General features: G+C 35.8%; 1 protein-coding gene and 1 long non-coding RNA gene across 2 annotated transcripts; both read right to left on the reverse strand.

Moving 5' to 3' along the window:
• Positions 1 to 342: 342 nt before the first annotated feature.
• Positions 343 to 993, reverse strand: LOC135149317 (uncharacterized). The gene is made up of 2 exons (XR_010287722.1): positions 647 to 993; positions 343 to 539 (listed from the first exon to the last, which is right to left on the reverse strand). It is a non-coding gene; the product is annotated as an uncharacterized LOC135149317 (long non-coding RNA).
• Positions 994 to 17,204: 16,211 nt separating this feature from the next.
• On the reverse strand, positions 17,205 to 18,982 carry LOC135149422 (zinc finger BED domain-containing protein RICESLEEPER 2-like). The gene is made up of 3 exons (XM_064085140.1): positions 18,770 to 18,982; positions 17,375 to 18,134; positions 17,205 to 17,275 (listed from the first exon to the last, which is right to left on the reverse strand). The coding sequence occupies exons 1-3, from the start codon at positions 18,980 to 18,982 to the stop codon at positions 17,205 to 17,207; spliced, it is 1,044 nt and encodes a 347-aa protein (XP_063941210.1).
• Positions 18,983 to 21,132: the final 2,150 nt, after the last annotated feature.

Consider the following 21,132-nt stretch of genomic DNA (forward strand, 5'->3'; position numbering starts at 1 on the left):
TTGGATCATGTTAATTTCTTGAAAACAGGTTGGGGTCATAGTTTAGCAAGAAACAACATTCAGTTTCAACTTTCAACCTTTATAGCTGATGCTGAATACATAGCAGCTGAAAGTTGTTGTGCTCAGATTCTTTGGATAAGAAATTAATTACTTGATTATGGCTTAAAGGTAAATAGTATTTTAATTTTCTGTGATAACACAAGTGTTATTGCAACTATAGAAAATCTAGTCTAGCATTCCAGAACAAAGCACATAGATATCAAGTACCACTTCATTAGAGACTATCGTATGCAGGGGCGAAACCAGGATTTAGGTTCCGCCTGGGCTACGCGAAAGAGACAGTAAAAAAATTCACCACCCAATACTTATGGATAACATAATTTTTTTTGCAAAGTCATACACAAATATATTCGTGAAGAAACTATCAAGTACAAGCACTAAATAAAACTAAACAATGCGAAAAAACTAAAGAAAAACAAACCTCAACAATGCAAAAGCGAGTAAAGCTGTCTAGTCAAGGCAGAAAAGTGACTCCATTCCTGTCAAACAACACATACAAACAATATAATATACAATCAGTTTATTGAATGAAACAAATGTAATCAATTTCTGGTTTTAAATTTAAAAAAAAAACAAGTTTACTCACATTATTTAAGTTGAACTCGTCGATATTTTTTAGAATAGAATTCGTCGATTACTCCCTCAGGATCGATCTCTTCAGCATACTCTCTTTCAATGTTGAGAACCATAGTATCTCTCAAATACTCATCTTCCATTTTATTTTGAAGAATGGTCTTAACTAGTTTCATAGCTGAAAATGCTCCCACCGTGGTAGCTGTAGAAACCGGGAGAGTCAACACAAGACAGATCAACCTGTAGATCATACTGTAATGTTCCGACTTACTTGTGTCAACTAGCTGAAGACATAAATCAGTGAGAGTCGACAAATTCTGAAACTTCTCATGCCTAATAACATCAACCTTGTAAAACTCAAGTTGCGACTATGCGAGCTCTGAAAATTTCACAGTAATATGCTTGCTATTTGCTAAAACAAAAACAGAAGTAGCAGCAAATAGTCAGAATCGTCCGCATTATCCAATTAATATTTGATAAGCTATAATCTAAAATTGCTCTGTTTTTTCAAAATGAACTACGGCATAGTTGACTTCTGAAGTTCTGATTTAAATTATACAAAACAAAACGACTTCTATAATCTACATAAACTATACAGTATACTTAAAAAGCACATAAAACATATAAATTGAATTAGTTTTTCAGATTTTTAATTATAAAAATTATAAATTATAAATCAAATTAATTGAGGAATAAGCATTTTACATTGTGGATTTGTGGTCCTGTGGAATGCGGAGCAACTTGCTCAAGATGCAGTAGAGCGGCGACGGAGCACGGCGGCGGAGCGTCGGCGGTCGGCGAGGGAGCGGAGCGGTGGAGCGCGGAGAAAGCAACGGCGAGTCAAAAAACAATGTCTGTGTATACGCTGTAAGTCTGTAACGTTGGTTTGGTGCATAGCTTTGGACTGTGGCTAGGTTTTACAAGTTTGGGCTACCCGGGCTGCATCTGAATTGGGCCAGAATATTAGTATAAAAATTTTATAAAAATTTTTTTTGGGCCGGGCTACAGCCCACCCCAGCCATGGGCTGGTTCCGCCCCTGATCGTATGGAAGGTACAATTGAGTTTCACTTTGTTCAAAGTGAACAACAACCAACTTGCAGATATCTTTACTAAGCCAACTGATGAATCAACATTCATATGTTGGTAAATGAGCTACGTATGCTAAATTTTCCATGATTCATTGAGGTTTCTGCTAGCTTTAATGCCACTAAAAATGTGTTTGTAACCCTGAGTTAGTTTTTGAATAGGTCAGAATGGATATCCTCATCCATTGAAAGTTTAAGCACATAACTGGAATTCTTTTTTTATGTCAACGGATTATGTCTTAGCTCATCTATTGAAAGAATGTGATGTAATTAAATCAACGAATAATTGTCCATATGCCATCCATTGAAAGCTCACTTCCCAATGGATAACCAGAATTCTAAAAAGTTATAAGTCTTTTTTGTTGTCATAACCTCTTTCAATATTAGCCGTTGATTACTTCTCTCTCTCTCTCTCTCTCGCCCCCCCCATACAAACGTGTGTGCATTTCTATGGAGATGTAAAGGTAATTAATTTGTCATTTATCTGTGTAACGATTATTTTATTTCAGCTAATAAGGAAATTTGTTTTAAATCGAATGGAATTAATGTGTGCAATTTTAAAGTATGTATAAAGGAATTTATCAACAGCTCAGTTTCGCTTTTATCTTACTCTCAAAACTCTCAAGAATCTTTCTCTCTCAAAGCACAAATCTTCTTCAAATTCATCTTCCAAAAGCTCTCATGGCACTAGTAGAGAAGTTCATGTCGGAAAATGAGTTCACATATGAAAAGAACAATTTCGTGGCACTGGTGAACACATCAATTTTAGCCCCTAATACTAGGGGTGAGCGTGGTTCGGTTTGGCTCGGTTTTAGGCTGGAACCGCAACCATAACCATAAAACCTCGGTTTTTAAAATTGAAAACCGTAACTACAACCCAACCGTTGGTTCGGTTTCGGTTTGAGATTTCTCGGTTCGGTTTAAAATGGTTCGATTTCAGTTAAAAACCAGGTAATTGGAAAGCTGCATTTTTCGAAGCATTGGTTCTGACTTCTGAGATTTTCTTCACATGTTCAACAACTCGTTAGCCATTAGGTGATACGAGAATGTGAACATTGGATTCAAATTCTTCATAGCTAGAAAGCTAACAATCAACCTCCTCTACTCAAGCATAATTAAAATAACAAAGTAATATTTAAAATTAGAGAACATGACAGCAGGCTTGGACAATAACATCGATGCTTATTTTAAGTTTAAAATACAAGCTGGCATATTTTTATGTTCTTCCAAGTTCTAAGAGTGTGTTTGAGGGCCAAACCATGAAGCCAAAGAACCCTCTCAGATAAATTAATTCAATATTAACAATGCATGCTACACCTAGTGTAATTATATGCAAAAGCTGTAACTGGATTAATTTACATGTATAATAAAATACCTGTAACATCATTCCCATTAAACCAAACTTGAATAAGTGGAATAGAACACCAATGCATAACTGCATCACTCAAAAATTAGCAAAGCCATACATATTTATGCCTGCAATAAGAAATTATAGCCTCCCGCACAACCAAACATTGCAGGCTGGGCACTAGCTATGAAAACTGTAAATAAATAAACAGATGTGATTATACCTCAAGGAAAACAGTAGAGATGAAGAAAACAATTACAAAAGCAACTCCCTGTATCAAAAGGAAAAAAGAAGTTAAGAACAGGTAAGTTCAGAACACCTTAACGAAATAAGCTCAGAATTGAGAACGAATTCACATAATGTTTTCTTCAGAGGGGGAAGGGAAACCTCTGTCTAAATAATTCAAATTACTAAACTAAATAAAACAAAAACTAACATAGTAAACCAGAATACTTACTTTTGCTGAGAATGCCCGCAAAAAGACCATCTGCATGAAAGACTTTTAGTAGACAGTAGCCCATATGATAAACAATTATATCAGACAAATCAAGAAATGCAAAAGTTCCGGACAGTAAACTTATAATTCAATATAATGTATACTGCAGTAACGCACATTCTGAATAACTTAAGTTGATATAGAGTTTAACATAGTCAAAACACAAATCAAAATACATATACTGCCACGTTAGTACTTAAATCTATCCTGCGGTCACACAAAAGCTTCACTGTTTCAAAAACTGACCTTCCTGCCTAGATAGATTACAAAGTGGGATTTGTCGGAAACTAGACTACGGATTATATACACTACAATACCATAATGGTAAAACTAATAACTAGCCTCTGTCACAGGCACCAAAAACTTCACTGTCCAGACACCAGAATCCACTTCACTGGCTATAATCTAGTCGTCAATTGTACACTGATCAAATGATTTTCCTAGGACATTCAACTCATCGGCAATATAAAGATCAACAAGTACAAGTACTCAGAAATTACATGAGTTCCGGACAGTAAACTTATAATTCAAAATATTGTATACTGCAGTAACGCACATTCTGAATAACTTAAGTTGATATAGAGTTTAACATAGTCAAAACACAAATCAAAATACATATACTGCCACGTTAGTACTTAAATCTATCCTGCAGTCACACAAAAGCTTCACTATTTCAAAAACTGATCTTCCTGCCTAGATAGATTACAATGTGGGATTTGTCGGAAACTAGACTATGGATTATATACACTACAATACCATAATGGTAAAACTAATAACTAGCCTCTGTCACAGGCACCAAAAACTTCACTGTCAAGACACCGGAATCCACTTCACTGGCTATAATCTAGTCGTCAATTGTACACTGATCAAATGATTTTCCTAGGACATTCAGCTCATCGGCAATATAAAGATCAACAAGTATAAGTACTCAGAAATTACATGATTTCCAGAATTTGAATTAGAAATTAAAATTACCATTTTCAAGTTTGTCCAACTTTAAATAATCTTCTGGCTCCTCCCTAAGGTCAGCAATAGCCAATCCTGACAGCAAACTAAGGCTTTAGCTGTCTTAGGTGAAAGTGAGCTACGATATGCATCAATAGTTCTGCCACCGGTGCTAAAAGTTGCCTCCGAAGCCACCGAAGCAACATGCATGCCAAGCACATGCCTAGCAATATTAGAAAGTATTGGAAATCTTACAGAATATTTTTTCCACCATCCTAGTAAATCAAATCCTTCGCTCTTTCTTTCTCTATCATCTGCCAAGTATACATCAAGCTCCGATTTTCCTATCTCGCCTTGACTCCTATCTTCCATGTACTTCTCGTAATCTTCTTCCCATGTATCATGTCGTTGATTTGCATCCGGATTAGAACAAGAATCAACGTATCCCAATAACTTTTTGTAATGATCAAAAAGTTCTTGTAATGTATCTATCACTTTTTCACTCATCATAAAGCTTCCAGTTGATCCTCTCCCATGAATTTTACCAAAACAAAATTCTACATAGCTCATTTTATATCGAGGATCCAACACAACCGACACATACAACAAAAAATTTGTATTATTCATGTTATCCCAATAATTGTCGTATTTGTCCTTCATCCTCATGGCCATGTCTCTCATTAAAACATCTTCACTTGAACATAATTTCATGATAGCCTCTTGAACTTTTACAAGCTCAACAAAAAAGACATTTGAAGTATAATAACTGGAACCCGATAATATCATTGTTACGTCATAAAAGATTTTCAAGAATTGAATAAAACATTTCACGTTAGCAAAATCAACATAGAGTGGAGCACCTTCAACCAATTTCTTCTTCTTCTTTTTACTCTTCTCACCCAACACCTCAATGGAATCAACTTTGTCAACTTTAAAGAAGGCTTCATAATCGGAATCTTCAATAATTATTCTAAAAAGCACCTTCATAATTTGCCGCATCTTCCAACATAATATAAGTTGAATTCCACCTAGTATCAACATCAAGAGACACCATTTTATCACATTTTATCTTCTCCCTTTCCATACATCCTCGAAACTTTTGAAGTCTTGCCGGTGAAGACCTAACATATCTCACGGCATTTCACATTCTAGCAATGGACTCATGTTGTTCCGCTAATCCATCTTTCACCACCATGTTCAATATATGGGCCCAACATCTCATATGTAAATACTTGTTCTCTAGTATAGCTTCCGGACCTCTAAGAAATTTTTTTATGATTGCAAAGTCATTAGAAGATGCATTGTCTAATGTGATGGTAAAGATGCGATCTATCCCCCATCTTGTGAACAAATCAACCAACAATTTTCCAATTGCAACCCCTTTATGACTCCCAATTTGGCAAAAATTTAAGATTCTTTTACAAAGCTTCCACTCATCATTAATCCAATGAGCCGTGAGGCACACATAATTAATGTTTTGGATAGATGTCCAAGTATCGGTCGTGAAAGAGATTCTTTGTGAAATCAAGAATTTTTTTAGTTTCACTTGTTCATCCTTATATATTTTTAGGCAATCTCTTGCAACCATCCATCTACTTGGTACCTTGAATTTTGGTTCGGCCTCATTCAATAATTCTTTAAACCCTTCATGTTCAACAATCTTAAAAGGTTGATTATCTTTAATACACATCATGGCAAGTTTCTTCCTTAACCTTTCTTGATTAAACGAATGAGCTCTAAGGGCATGAGATTTATCACCCTCTTTCACGTCTTCCTTGGATATTTTCTCAAATTGCAGTGACTTTTGCTTTTTATCAAGATTAGTTCGGAGTTTTGAATTAGGGCATACCTTTCGCAAGTGACTGAGCATTGCAGATGTACCATTCCTTGTAGTGTTGCATCCAATTATCGCATTGCACAGGTTGCATTTAGCCTTCTCAAAACCAGCTTCACTTTCTTTTATAATTTTAAAATACTCCCATACTGGTGAAGTTAAATTTTTTAGCTTTCAAATCATCACATTTGTTTTCCTTAATGGCATCATCCATCTTTTCATCATCCTCCAAGTTCACATAACTCTGAAATTTGTATATTTTGTTAGAACCGGAAATAATCAAGGTATATACATAATCAAAATCTATGCAATAAATTGATCACTACAATATTACAACAAACAAGGGATACATATGTATATATACAAGACAGTGACATACCTTCTTTTCACTTGATCCTTCAACAACAATTTTTATCCTCTTTTCACCTCCGGACATTCTTAATCGATATAGAGCTTTGTATTTTTGATTTGTTCGAAAGGTAGTGCAGTTGACTAATGGATTAATTAATTTGGGTAACTTGTGGACTGATAGAAAATGGTTGGTTAGAAGATATATGGTTCAGAAAGAGCCAACAAATATTAAGACTTTATCTAACGTCCTCACCAAGCTTTTAACAGTGAGATGTAAGACTAAATGACTAATTGACTAACTTTCACTCAGCAGTATATATATATTTGATTTTTTGTTATCATTCTGCTACTAATCTTAATAAATTTACATTCTATTAAATACCTAAAAAACTTTGGTATTTTTGTACAAATTTATATATATATATATATATATATAATATTTTTATATTTAATATACGGTCTGGTTCGGTTAATTATGGTTCGGTTATATTCCAAAATCAAAACCAAACCACATGAACGGTTCGGATTTTAGGTTTTAATTTTGGTTCGGTTATATATGGTTCGGTTAACCTCGGTTTTTATCGGTTTTGGTTCGGTTTTGGTTATATTTCGGTTTTTTGCTCACCCCTACCTAACACCATAACATGACGAACTTCTTCAAGAATTGCAAACTCTCATATGCCATGCCGGAAGCTCTCACTTTGTACTGGGAGATAATTGAAGAAATATGGACCACCTTCGTCTTTGATGGTGGTAACAATACCCTTTCTTTATTCTTAAAAAGAATTCATATGTAATTAATTTTGATGTTATAATTGCATGTCTTAAGTTGCATGAAGACACATGCAGATATTTACCCAGAGATGCACAATTAGTTGTCATGCTTAATTCTATAGGATGCACTTCCTACCACACACTAGGCAAAATTGTCAGATTAGGCCTAAGTAATAATGGAGTTTTCTTTGTGATGCTTTCATTAAGATCTTTTTCGAAAAAATTTGTAATTTTGATGCCATCACCTCTTTAATTTTTATAGATGTTATATATGTTGTTAGCTAGAGTGTGACGACTCGAAAATTTTATAATTATTTATTAGTTGTTATTAATTTTCTAAAAGAATGGAAATACAATTTTATATTTTATTCCAATTTGTTAGATTTTTAAAAACAATTTTTGTGAGTTGTTGCAATTATGTGATTATTTAATTTAGTTGTGGTATGTGTAAATTAGCAATTTTAGTTGTTTAATTTATGTCTAAATGGGTAGTTTACAATTTGATTTATTTTGTTGTATTTGATAAATCAAAATTTGTCTTTTGATTTCAAAAACAAAATCCGTGTTTGTTTATATTACAAATGTTGTCCAATTAAAATCATCAAATATTTCAATTTTGGTATTTTTATGTTTTATCGGATTTAAAAATATTTATAAGCCTTGCAGATAATTATTTTAATTATTTGCACTTTAAAAAAATTATATTGGACAATTTAAATTAAGTATTTAAAAGTAAAACTTTTCGGGATTTACTTGATTTAGAAAATTTGGATTTTTGGGTATTTTAGTTTAAATTTGGAAAATATTTTTGAGGCTCTAATTTTGTTTTATTGCTTAAATTAGATTTTTATCAGAAATTAAGAGTGTAATTCCTTTCTTTTAAAATAGGAACTAGCAGCTACGTGTGTGCAGCGTGTATACATCCAGTTGCAATAAAAATCTGAAACCAGCTGTTCTTAAAAACAAGAGAGGCGGTGAAGATAGAAAAGGGGACTTAGGGTTTTGCGGCAAATTGCAGCGTAGCAAAATCGGAGGTGCTATCCTCGATTTCTCCGGTTAATTACGTGCAACTCTGTTCATATGTGCCTAGGTATGTCTAGTTCTAGTCGGAGTAGAGTCGATGGTGATGACTCAGAGGGGGTGTCCATCGGAAAAATCGAGGAGAGGCGGGTGAAGTGGTCGAGTAGGTCGAGGGGCTGTTGGATGTCAAGCAGCGGCAAGGATTGATTCTGGCAGAGGAAGATGATTTAGGTGGGTTTGTGTGATTGACATCTGTATGTCTCTGTGCATATGTATATATGTGTGTTTCCGATCGAATTGTTGGGGTCTATTGAGTATCGATCGAAGGGTACTGATGCAGTGGCGGCTCTATCAGGTGGCTGGAGTTCAGACGCCACGGCGGCCTCGTCGTCGACGTCAGTATGCAGCCATGGGAAAGGGAGACAGAATGATAGTGGCTGGTTTTTGTTGAAAGGGAAGAAGATGGGTGATAGTTGGTGTTGTAAACGGCAGCAGGTGGGGGTGTGTTTGAGTTTGAGCGAAGCAGCGACAGTGAATTAGCTCAGTGGTGATTGTGTTAGTGGCTGAAGTAGCAGCACTACTTAAAGGGGAATAATGTTGTGGTGGTTGGTTTACAGGTTGGAATTAGTCGGCAACGGGAATGGTGGTTGAATGAGGTTGAGCAGGGCTGGTGGTGTGTTGTGAAATAAGGTGGTGTACAAGGTGTTGGCGAGAAAGCTGGCCAGAATCCGGCCAGTTTATTGTGATTCAGGCTGTAGTTGGGGTTTGAGGTTAGGCTGCAGTGCGTAGAAGTTGTATAATCACACCAGTGACGGAGGTTGTGAAGGTCATCAGGGTATAGTTGTTGGTAGATGTAATGAAGGGATGAAAAAGAAGATGGCCGAATGTCAAGAAACAGGGGTGGTAAATAGATTTTAACGGGGGTTTGAGAATTGAATGAAAGGAGGATTAAAGTGATAGTAGCCGTCCAGGTAGTCATAACTAATGTTGTGGCGGATGCAGAGAGATAGGTTGAAAGAGGGAAGAGAGAGTGTGCAGGGGTTTGTGATAAATGTGATTATATAACTGCCGTTGGTGGAAAAAATGTTCACAGTGCTGGGTGGAGATAATACAGCTCAGAAAGGGGGATTCAGGGGTGTTGATAAAAGGTACTCCCTCTGTCCCCCTCATTTCTTTACGTCACTTTTCGACACGTTTTTCCACACTCATTTAAAGTATAGTCCCATAATATATTTTTTAATTTTTTTTCTCTGAATAAAAATCTGATACTTAAACTTTTATTCAAAAAAAAAAAAATTTAAGAAAAAAGTTCTACAACTATATTTTATAGGAGCCTCAAAATGCGTGCAAACAGTGAACGCAAACAACCACGGGGGACGGAGGGAGTAGTTTTGGATGGAGCGAGGAGATGTCTTGTGGTGGTATTGTGATACAGAAAGATAAGATTACAATTGGGTGTGGCTGATGTTTGGATGGTCCATTTGAAGTGAATGCAACTGGCCGGACACCTTAAAAAGAGAACATCACTGAACACTATCATAACACCTTGTTTTTCACAAAAAATAATTTGTTAAGATCATAATTACATAGTTAAACACCAATTAAACTCAATATATAAAATCTAAAATCCAAACTCATCCAAATTATTAATATGAAATTTTATAGAATCCAGAGCAGAATCTAGAATGGAATCATATATGTGTTTTGCACGATTAATATTACATAGAATCATGTTATTTTTAATCCATATTTATTGTTAAACATGGTAGATAATATTATTATTCATAATAAAAGTTTAATTAGCTTAAAATTAGAGTTTATTTCAAGTTTTAGATGAGATTCTATATTGGATTATATTGGATTCTAAAGTGTTCTTCTTTGTTCTTCTTTTAAGAGTGTTCTTCTTTGAGCAATGTTATATATATATATATATATATATATATATATATATATATATATATATAGACACACACACACACATATAGATATATAGGATTTAACCCTCGTATTTTAGGAGTGATATTATTGGCGTCTTAATTGAGTGATAGGGTATATTGATTATCTTGACAAATTGGGTGCCCCAATTGGTCCGGAGCACCAGATTGATCTGATCTTGCAAACTCTAAACAACAACTATTCTTAGTTTGTGATAAATTACAATATGAATGAGATTAATAAGAACCCCACCGAGTTGTTGGTAATGTTGAAAACTGCTGAGACCAACATTCAGAAGGTGTCCCCACTCCCATATTGATGGTGAATAAGGGGAAGGCCAAAGGAAAGGGTAAGTGGAAAGGCAAGAATAAGATGGGATCTAAATCTAATGCCAATCCTAAACTTGGTCCGAATAAGACCTTGAAGCCGAAAGGTGGTGTTCAAAAGGATGGTGATTGTCACTATTGCAAGAAACTAGGTCATTGAAAGAGGAACTGTCATGCTTATTTGGAGGATCTGAAGAAGAAGATGGCTGCTACTGCCGCTTTTGATTCATGTATTTATGTTATAGAAGTCAATTTGTCTACTTCAACATCCTGGGTATTACATACAGGATGTGGTTCTCACATTTGTATAAATGTGCAGAAACTACAAGGAAGTAGGACATTGGCAAAGGGAGAAGTCGACCTACGAGTTGGCATTGGAGCAAAAGTTGCTGCTTTAGTCTTAGGGACTTATCATTTATCGTTGCCCACTGGGCTAATTTTAGAACTTGAGACTTGTTTTTATGTGCCTACAATTTGTAGAAACATTATTTCAGTTTCTTGTTTGGACAAGAAAGGTTTGGCTTTTTCAAGTTGTTCCTTTTCTTTGAATAATGCTACCTATGGGGTTGCACGTTTATTTAACGGTTTATATGTTCTTGATTTGGATACTCCCATTTATAATGTGAATAACAAACGTCTAAAAAATGATGAATCAAATAAAACATACCTCTGGCACTGTCGTTTAGGCCATATAAATGAGAAACGCATCTTCAAGTTATATAAGGATGGATACTTGGATAATTTTGATTTGGAATCATACGAAGCATTCGAACCATGTCTAATTGGAAAAATGACTAAAGCAGCTTTTAGACAAGTTGAATGGGCCACTGAGAGATTGAAACTAATACATAGTGATGTATGTGGTCCTATGCGTACTATGGCAAGAGGTGGCTTTTACTACTTTATAACATAACATTTACTGATGATTTCAGTAGATATGGATATGTGTATCTTATGAAGAACAAATCTGACTCTTTTGAAAAGTTCAAAGAGTACGAAGCTGATGTAGAAAAGCAAACTACCAAAAGTATTAAGCCTCTATGATCAGATCGTGGAGGTGAATACTTAAGCCTAGAATTTAGAATTTCTTAAAAGAGTGTGCTATTGAATCACAACTCACTCCTCCTGGAACACCACAATGGAATGGAGTTTCCGAGGGGAGGAATCGTACCTTGTTGGACATGGTGAGATCAATGATGGGTCATGCAGATAACATTGAACCAGAGCAGGAACCTGAGCAGGATGTACATCGAAATATTGAGAGTAATCCTATTACAGAAACACAGGTTATTCGTAGATCTAGTAGGGTTCGCCATGAGCCAGAGAGATATTATGGTTTTCTCTTGACTCAACTTGGTGATGTGATGCTTATGGATAATGATGAGCCTCTAACCTAAAAAGATGCTATGAACACTCCTGATTCCAAGAGATGGTTGGATGCCATGTAATATGAAATGGGTTCCATGTATGAAAACCAAGTATGGACTTTGGTTGATTTACCCGAGGGAGTTAAACCTATTGGGTGTAAATGGGTTTTCAAGAAGAAAACCGACGTGGATGGAAATGTTCAGACCTATAAGGCACGACTAGTTGCAAAAGGTTTCAAACAAATTCATGGTATTGACTATGATGAAACCTTATCACTAGTTGCTATGGTCAAATCCATCACGATTTTGCTTGCTATAGCTGCTTACTATGACTATGAAATCTGGCATATGGATGTCAAAACCGCTTTCTGGAATGAAAGCCTAGAAGAGGATGTGTATATGACACAACCTGAAGGTTTTGTCGATCTGAGATTTCCTAATATGGTTTGTAAGTTGCGTCGATCTATATACGGATTAAAGCAAGCCTCAATGAGATGGAATATTCGTTTTGATGAAATAGTCAAAGAGTTTGGCTTTATTCGAAATGAAGATGAGCCTTGTGTTTACAAGAAGGTTTGTGGGAGCCATGTGGCATTCCTAGCATTATATGTGGATGACATATTACTAATGGAGAATGACATACCTTCTCTACAGGCTCTTAAGACTTGGTTGAGTAAAAATTTCTCAATGAAAGACTTAGGCGATGCAACCTATATATTAGGGATCAGGATATATAGAAATAGACCAAGAAGACTGATCAGGCTAAGTCAGAGTACATACATTGAGAAGGTATTGCATCGATTTGGGATAAAAGAGGAAAAAAGGGGATACGTCCCAATATCTCATGGGATATCGATCTCGAAAGAAAACAGTCATAAATCACTGGATGATAGAGACTGTATGAGTAAAGTTCCATATGCCTCGACAATTGGTTCTATAATGTATGCAATGATATGTAATCGTCCTGATGTCTCGTATGCTTGTGCATGATGAGTGGATACCAGTCTAATCCAGCTAAAGGTCACTGGACGGCAGTCAAGAATATTCAGTACCTGGAGAGGACTAAAGATCAATTCTTGGTATATGGAGGAGAAGAAAAGCTAGTTGTAATAGGTTACACCGATGCTAGTTTCTAGACAAACAAAGATGACTCAATTTCACAGTCTAGGTTTGTGTTTTGTCTAAATGGAGGTGTTGTTAGTTGGAAAAGTTCAAAGCAAGAGACGATTGCCGATTCTAAAATGGAGGTTGAGTATGTAGCTACTTGTGAAGTAGCCAAGGAGGCTGTTTGGGTTCGGAAATTTCTTACAAGACTTGATGTGGTTCCTCCAGTAGCAGATCCGATAGATTTGTATTGTGACAAAAATGGAGCCATTTCGCAGGCTAAGGAACCATGATCACATTCCCTAACTAAGCATATACTCAGACGATACCATCTTCTCCGAGAGATTAATACTCGAGGGGATATACATATATGTAAAGTGCATACAAATTACAACATTGCAGATCCACTGACCAAGGCTTTGTCGTAGCAGAAGCATGAAGATCATACTAGTTCTATGGGTATTAGATACATTAGAGATTGACTCTAGTACAATTGGGAGATTGTTAGTATTGGTGTCCTAGAGACAATACTATAATGTTTCATTATAAACAGTTATGGATTATGTTCAATTGATTATTGAATAAATATTTATTATGTCTTCATTCACTTTGTAATAAATTGAAAGCATAATAAATGTACTTGGAATTCTGATACGTGTTATATATCTTTAAGTATGTGACTTAAAAATGAGATTATATGAATAGTATCTCATTCCTATATTTCCCTAGTCGGGTATTATTATTTAAGGATCATAATAATGCACAAAGACTAGTATGTTTGTTGACTGAAGACCACATCTCATTGGTCATAGGTATGGTGATACTAAAGTCAAGAACATAAGTGCATGTATAGATACATGGCACTGGAATGACCCACCGTGAGATTTTACATGTAAATAAGTGTCATTAAACATTCTCAATGTGATAATAATGCAATCATCCTCTAACTTGAAATCATTATATTTCTATTCAAGAATTAACATACTTTGATTACACTCAAAGTTACCTTTATCCAGGTGATGATACAGGTGGAAAATGGGTATGTTATGAATCGTATGATAAATATGATTGATAGATATAAGATTTTACCCTTCATATTTTAGGAGTGATATTATTGGCCTCTTGATGGAGAGAGACTATAAAATGCATGGTCGTGCTTAAATATTACTTTGTTTAATAGTCTACTCATTGATCAAGGAAATCTGGATTAAACGTTAAAGAGGATGACACAATGCCTCGAGTTTGATCTATAATATAAGGTTATAGGGATTATATTACATTGTACATTATTCACGAAAGGTTTAATTGGATCATCAATTATTATTATTACTTGGGTAGCAATGATGTATTACTAGATGCCGCTCATTGTTTATAATTTTATTATGGATATTAAAATTATTGCCAACATAATACTAACCTAAAGGGTCACACACTTAACACGTTTTAAAGGAGTTTTAATTTAAATTTCGAATTTAAATTAAATGATGAAGTTCGAAATAAATTGTTTAATTGAGCCGGTCTTAATTAAATAAATAGAATTTCGAATTGAATACAAAAACCAAAATCGGATTGGGTTTTGAGAAGCCCAAAACCGATTAGGGTTAGGCCCATATCTCTCCCCCCATATATATACATAATGATGTTTGATATTAGGGTTAGGTGTTTCAAAATCGTTTTTGGAAAACCCTAGAAGCTCTACATCAAGAGATTCTAGAGAGAGAGAGAGAGATTGAAGGCTTGTTTTCGGTTAGTACCGGCTCCGGTGATCATTGGACGATCAGGAGTTCGTGTGGACTATTTAGCGACGCAGACCTTGGATCAAGGGCTGCGTGGTGATTGCATTTTCCGGACCTCCATCTTTCAGAATACGTAAAGCTTCTCAAGGTATAGATCCGAACTACGAATTAAATATTGTTTCCGCTGTGTTTTATGCCCCGAAACCCAACACTAGCAATGTCCCACAACATCCTACCCAAGTGGCTCCACCGAAGTCCGAATCCAAGTCAAAGAAGCGAACCTCAGGTGTTTTTCAAAAAATATTTTTTTTAAAAATCAAAGAAACACAAACCCGAGGAGAGTGTGGAGCGGGCTAGTAAGGGTGAGGGAAGGGGTGAACATCAAAAAAGCCCCAAGAACAGGAAATGAAAGGTGAGTTGATCCTATCCAAGCTGCTCTGCAATCTCTCAAAGGATTACAAATGTTAATATGGAAATTAACACATCTCTGGTGGCATCCTCCCTTAAGGATGTCACTATTGAAAAGAGTCTCTAGCCAAGGACACAAAAAAAGAGGGAGAGGGATACTCAGCCTGAAACATTCTTCACAACATGAAAGTTGAAGGGTGAAACCCGATACAACAAAAAAATAACACAGAACACAGGCCAAAATCTCATATTTTGTGTATGTGTCATCTTGAAGTCAGATTTATGAGGCTCTAACAAATTTTAAGCCACAATCCCTACTCTCAACTCATATAACCTTCCCAATCGAATTTCCCCAAATACTATGCCCTACTACTTCTACGAATGTGGAGTTAATTCACACTACACATGATGATTCACCATCTTTAAAAATCATGGAAGAGCCCCTTTCTGATGTTGGTCATCATTTGCTAGATGTTCTTTTGGACCAACATCCATTTTTTTCTACTATCCCAATGAGTTTTGTGGCACAACACTTAATTCAATTTTTACAAACTCTATTGTTACAGCTTTAACTAGGGCTGTGCATTTGGTTAACCGAAACCGAAATCGAAATTTTCTCCGGTTAACCGAAACTGAATTATTGTAAAAAACCCTACCGAAAACTGAATCGAAAATTATTCGGTTATTAACCGAACCGAACTTTTATTTTCGGTTTTTACCGAAAACCGAAATTTTAAACCGAAATTTAATAAAAACAGCTTGCATTGCAGAAAAATATTCAGAATTTAAGTTTATCACGACTCACGAGTTGCAAACTAACAATCCAGAAACTTAACAATCCAAAAACATTCAATAAACATTCATCCACCAGAAGTTGCATTTAAATATAGAAATAAAATTTTTAAATTTGTTGACAGAATGACAGGCCAATGCAAATATCCAAGTCTCCAACTTCAAAGCTCCAGTCCAGACTCCAGATGCTCTCCTTGCTAAAATGCTAAGTTGCTTTGCCAACTTGACAAAGGAGGTCGGAGAAGGCTGCATTGGAATAAAAAACAAGCACTGAATTGCTACGAAAGAATTTCTGTTATGTTATCAACTAAAATACATTGAATTCTGATGAATTCTAGACACAGCTCGTTGATGAAAACACAGGCCAAAAACACTTAAATATGAAAAATTAATGAGGCAGAAAAAACAATCATTTAAGACAAACAATCATTCAACTGTCACTGAATAATAAGAAGTTCATTGCCAGCACATATTATTTACGACTGCTTGAAAATTCTTGATGAGGAAAGTGTTGCCATTCCCTGGAAGAAGGGGGATGTTTTGCTACTGTTTTGCACCAGTGTGCTCCTCAGTCCTCACTCTGTATGTGACTGACTTGCCAATGGACATTGATGTTATATATAGTTTTCTCTAAATCAGAATTACATTTTAATGCATGTTGAACCATATATGTTAATGTATAATACAAATTCTACTGACCAACCCAAAATCCAAACAAAAACAAAGCAAATTGCAGTAGCCTAAATGAACATAAAACTAAAAACAGTAATAAAACCATTCATTGCTATATGAAAGTTATCAGCAAGATTTGTAGCTAAACCTCCCAACATACATGGATTACATTACAGGATTATAAAGAAAATGCCAGCAATTGAGCAATATCAAACATTATAAAGCAGAGAGGTCTCTACACAGCCCTAATACTAACAATAAGTACAGACACAGAGAGGCAGTAGACATTAGTTATATAACACACAGACACAGCAGTATACACTATACAATAGTTATGAAATTCTTGCACAGAGTGACAGAGGCAGAAAATGTACCATTTAAGTTGCCTGACTTGCTCCAGTGGTTGATACCGCTGTTGAACTTGCATCAACATTCATTTTCTCTAGTGCTAAACATGAAAAAAACATCATTAATCTCTATAAATATCATAATATAAAAATTAATGCAGAATATCAGAATATTAGTATCTAGAAATCATAAATTTTACCTTCATCAAGTTGTTTCATTTCCTCGGGATCCACTTCAACACTTATAGCTTTTACGGCGTGTCTCATCCAATCTTGAGCACATATAAGTGCTTCAAACATTTTAGGTGTTAGAGAACTCCTAAAATCATTAAGAACTCTACCACCCGTGCTAAATGCCGATTCCGAAGCTACCGTGGATATTGGAAAAGCTAAAACATCCCGAGCCATTTGAGATAAAACGAGAAATCTTGCCGAATTGTTTTTCCACCACTCTAAAATATCAAACCCATCGGAATCCACAAATGTCTTTGGTTTTTCACTCAAATATTCTTCCAAATCCGATGCACTCCCATCACTTGAAATCATTCCAATATCTTTCTCAAATTGCATCCTCAACAATTGAGATGGATGCACTTGGCCAATGTTGTCATCTCTTCTTTTCTCTCTAGCCCCATCTCCTTCGTTGTTCTTAGACATTTTAGATTTGTACTCATTAAACATTTTATACAATGTTTCTTTCAAAGACTTTCTAATCATTCCCCCTACCTCTTCTCCATACATGTGCTTTAGCATATACACCACAAATTGTAACTTGTGCCTTCGATCAAATACCACCGCAATGAATAAAAGATTGTTCATTTTGGTTGGATCACCCCAATACTTGTTAAACTTCGCCAACATCTCCCATCCAATACTAACCATTTGATCATCAACACCATATGTCCATTCATTCAAGATGGCATGAACGGCATATTTCTCATGCAAAAAAATTGTTAGGTCCTATATTTTCACTATATAAGATGATATAGTGATCACAATCTGTAACACAGTAAGACAATATAAGAGATCGAAAGCAATAAACTCTTATATTCACAAAGCTTTAATAGTTACAAAAACTCTCTCAGTGATTTATAATGTATCACTAAGAGCTGCTAGGGTTCTTTACAATATACTCGATAACTCTACTCATATAGAGTAACCCTAATCTGTGTTTATATAGACACAGTTACATAATCAATCTCTAATCTGATATCCTATAAATCAGCTATGTATTCTATCAATTAAAGATTGCTTCCAGTTTTCTGTTTAGTTTCCATAGTCAGCAAATCACTCCTCTGCTTCTATCCTTCCTTGAAGTATATCCGCTTCTGAGCTCTTTCCACGTGTAAACTCTGTCGAGTCTTGACTATGTAAACTCTGATCAGACTTTATCAAACTCTGTCAGACTTTACTAAACTCTGATCAGCTTCTAGCTTAAACTCTGATGATTCCTGTTCTAAAACAAACTTTAAGAACATTAGTAATCATCAATTATATCTAACAAAAATATTAGAAGTAACATAAAGAGTTCTCGAAATCTTGCAAGTTAGATCATAAAAAATTTTCAAGAACAATGCAAATTTCCTAATGGTAACCCAATCTTGACTTGTAGGCCTTCCATCAACATTGCCCGACTTGAGATGTTTTTTATACCTAGGATCTTGTGTATCATACATATCAAATGCTCTTTCATATTTCTCCGCCACTTCTAGCATTTGATAGGTGGAATTCCATCTAGTATCCACGTCAAGAATTAAAGATCTTTTAGTCTCAATTCTCTCATATTTTGCACATTCCATAAACATCATCTCTCGAGCGGGAGATTGTCTCACATACTTAACGACACTTCTCACCTTACTAATTGATCCATCAAATATACTCAATCCATCTTTAACAATTAAATTTAAGATGTGAGTGATAAGTGGTATTTATACTCACTTATAGGCCTTCATTTCCACTTAAATTGGCGGGTTGTACTTAAGTGTTTAGTGTCTTTTGATGTGTTTTTAGTGTTTTTCTGTGCAGGTCACGAGTTGAGGTGATGAAGTGATTTTCTATCAATTTAGGTTGTTTTTGGTGCATTATTTGCAAGAATAGAGAATTGTGGATTCATCACGACTTGGGATTTTGTGGGTACATCTTCTACAAACCCTCACGAGAGCACACTCGTCCACTAGAGCTATCTAGGGGTTTAAAGGGCTTGTTGCATGTGCTAAATGCAACCGTGATCACCTACGGAAGTGGTACTAGAGCGAGGAAGGGCATGCACGCGAGAACGAGCTAAAAAACGAAGAAATTGGCTGTCAGTGGCAGACAGTAGCGCGCCCGCGCTAACTTCTAGCGCGCCCGCGCTAGCTACTGCCCCCACTAGCGCGCCTGCGCTAGTTTAGCGCGGCCGCGCCCAGAAGAAGTGTCCCGGGCCGATTTTTGAAGCTTTTCTGATGGATTTTCGCAGCGGTCGAGGCCCGGTTGACTTGGTCAATGTATTTTAAATTCTCATGTGTAAAACCCTAGCCTCCAAGTAGTTTTAGAGAGATATCGGAACAATATCATAGTTAGTTTTCTTTTGTAATCAAGCACATTAGTGAATTGTAGTAGATCGTTCTTCGCAAGGAAGTGACAGTTTCGAGCGAGATCGTGAACATCAATTCTGTAACGTTGTGATCTTTATTATTAATTCAAGCATTTTTATTCCACTTAATTCTCGTATTTTATTTATCATGTTTTCATTAGAACCTATGATGTCGATTAGTTCGATTATGAACTAACCGCCTTCATGGGATTCTAATGGATTTATCGATGTAGTCTAGTAACGAGTATTAATTGATTGATTATGTGACGTACGTTGATTTCTTTGCATGAGCTGTGCTTATTCTTCTTAGGAGCGTAGCTAACTTCTAAGTTGTTTGTTAATTCTTTCTGAAGCGAGAGTGGATGATTGAATTTAGAACTATGCCATGTAAACATAGGATTATGTGAATGAAACATAATTTGTGGTAGACTTGAACTATTTTTATCACCCTGTGTAATCACGATAGATGACTTGCTATTAAACCTCTCTGCTTACACTACCGCTATAGAGATATAGGGTCTGAGCTTTGTTGGTGTCCATGAGATTTCTATCTTAACTGTGGATTTTGATTGGTATGATATGTGTGCAACGAGAGTTGGCATGTATTACTTTCGTGTTGTCTGATTAGGATCAACAGTCGCATGTTAATCAGTAATTTCAATTCTAGATGAATTCGATAATGAAGTTAGAATTCCATGTGTTTTCCTATTCTGATTTTGATTAGTAAATTTAGTTATTAGTATAAAAGAACACATCCTGGTTAATTGTCTTAGCAGTGAAAACTACTCATACATTGTTGCATAGGTGCGTATTCTTAATTCACCAGTCTCTGTGGGAACGAACAAATATATTACTTATGATCACGTGCGCTTGCGTGTAGATTTTTGCGAACAAGTTTTTGGCGCCGCTGCCGGGGACTCGGTGTTAATTAATTAGTTTATGTACTTGTCATCAGTGTGCATTAAAATCCACTGACTAGGATTCTATTCTCTTCTCACTCTTCTTTCTTCTCTTTATTTCAGGTACTTGTGTTGCGTTTATGCAAACACGTTCTAAAACTTGTAAGAAAGCAATGGATTCATCTTCTTCTTCTGATTCTGAAACAATGGATTTTGCAAGGACAGCAGTTGCTGAGGCATCACGTGAATTTTCTCGTTTGAAAATCAATGATAATCAGGCTGACACAATTGAGCCAGCGATATCAGCCAGTGGTATTCGCATCAAGCCATCAATCATTCTCAGGCTGCAAGATACTATTCAATTTGGGGGGTCTGTTCTCGAGGACCCAAACCTGCATCTAAGAAATTTCGAGGAATTCATTATTGCATTGGATTTCAATATTGGACCTAAGGATCTGGTGAAGCTGAGACTCTTTCCATTCACGCT

The sequence above is a fragment of the Daucus carota genome, chromosome 9 (assembly GCF_001625215.2).
Source record: "Daucus carota subsp. sativus chromosome 9, DH1 v3.0, whole genome shotgun sequence".
Classification (NCBI taxonomy): domain Eukaryota; kingdom Viridiplantae; phylum Streptophyta; class Magnoliopsida; order Apiales; family Apiaceae; genus Daucus; species Daucus carota.

What these genes read in the sequence shown, in the direction of transcription:
- LOC135149422 (XM_064085140.1), bottom strand. Translation starts at nt 18,982, where the DNA reads ATGATGTTTATGGAATGTGCAAAATATGAGAGAATTGAGACTAAAAGA. An exon ending in GGCCTACAAGTCAAGATTGG is followed by an intron (nt 18,135 to 18,769) that starts GTTACCATTAGG and finishes GTGAAAATATAG; the next exon opens with GACCTAACAATTTTTTTGCA. An exon ending in AATGAAACAACTTGATGAAG is followed by an intron (nt 17,276 to 17,374) that starts GTAAAATTTATG and finishes TTTCATGTTTAG; the next exon opens with CACTAGAGAAAATGAATGTT.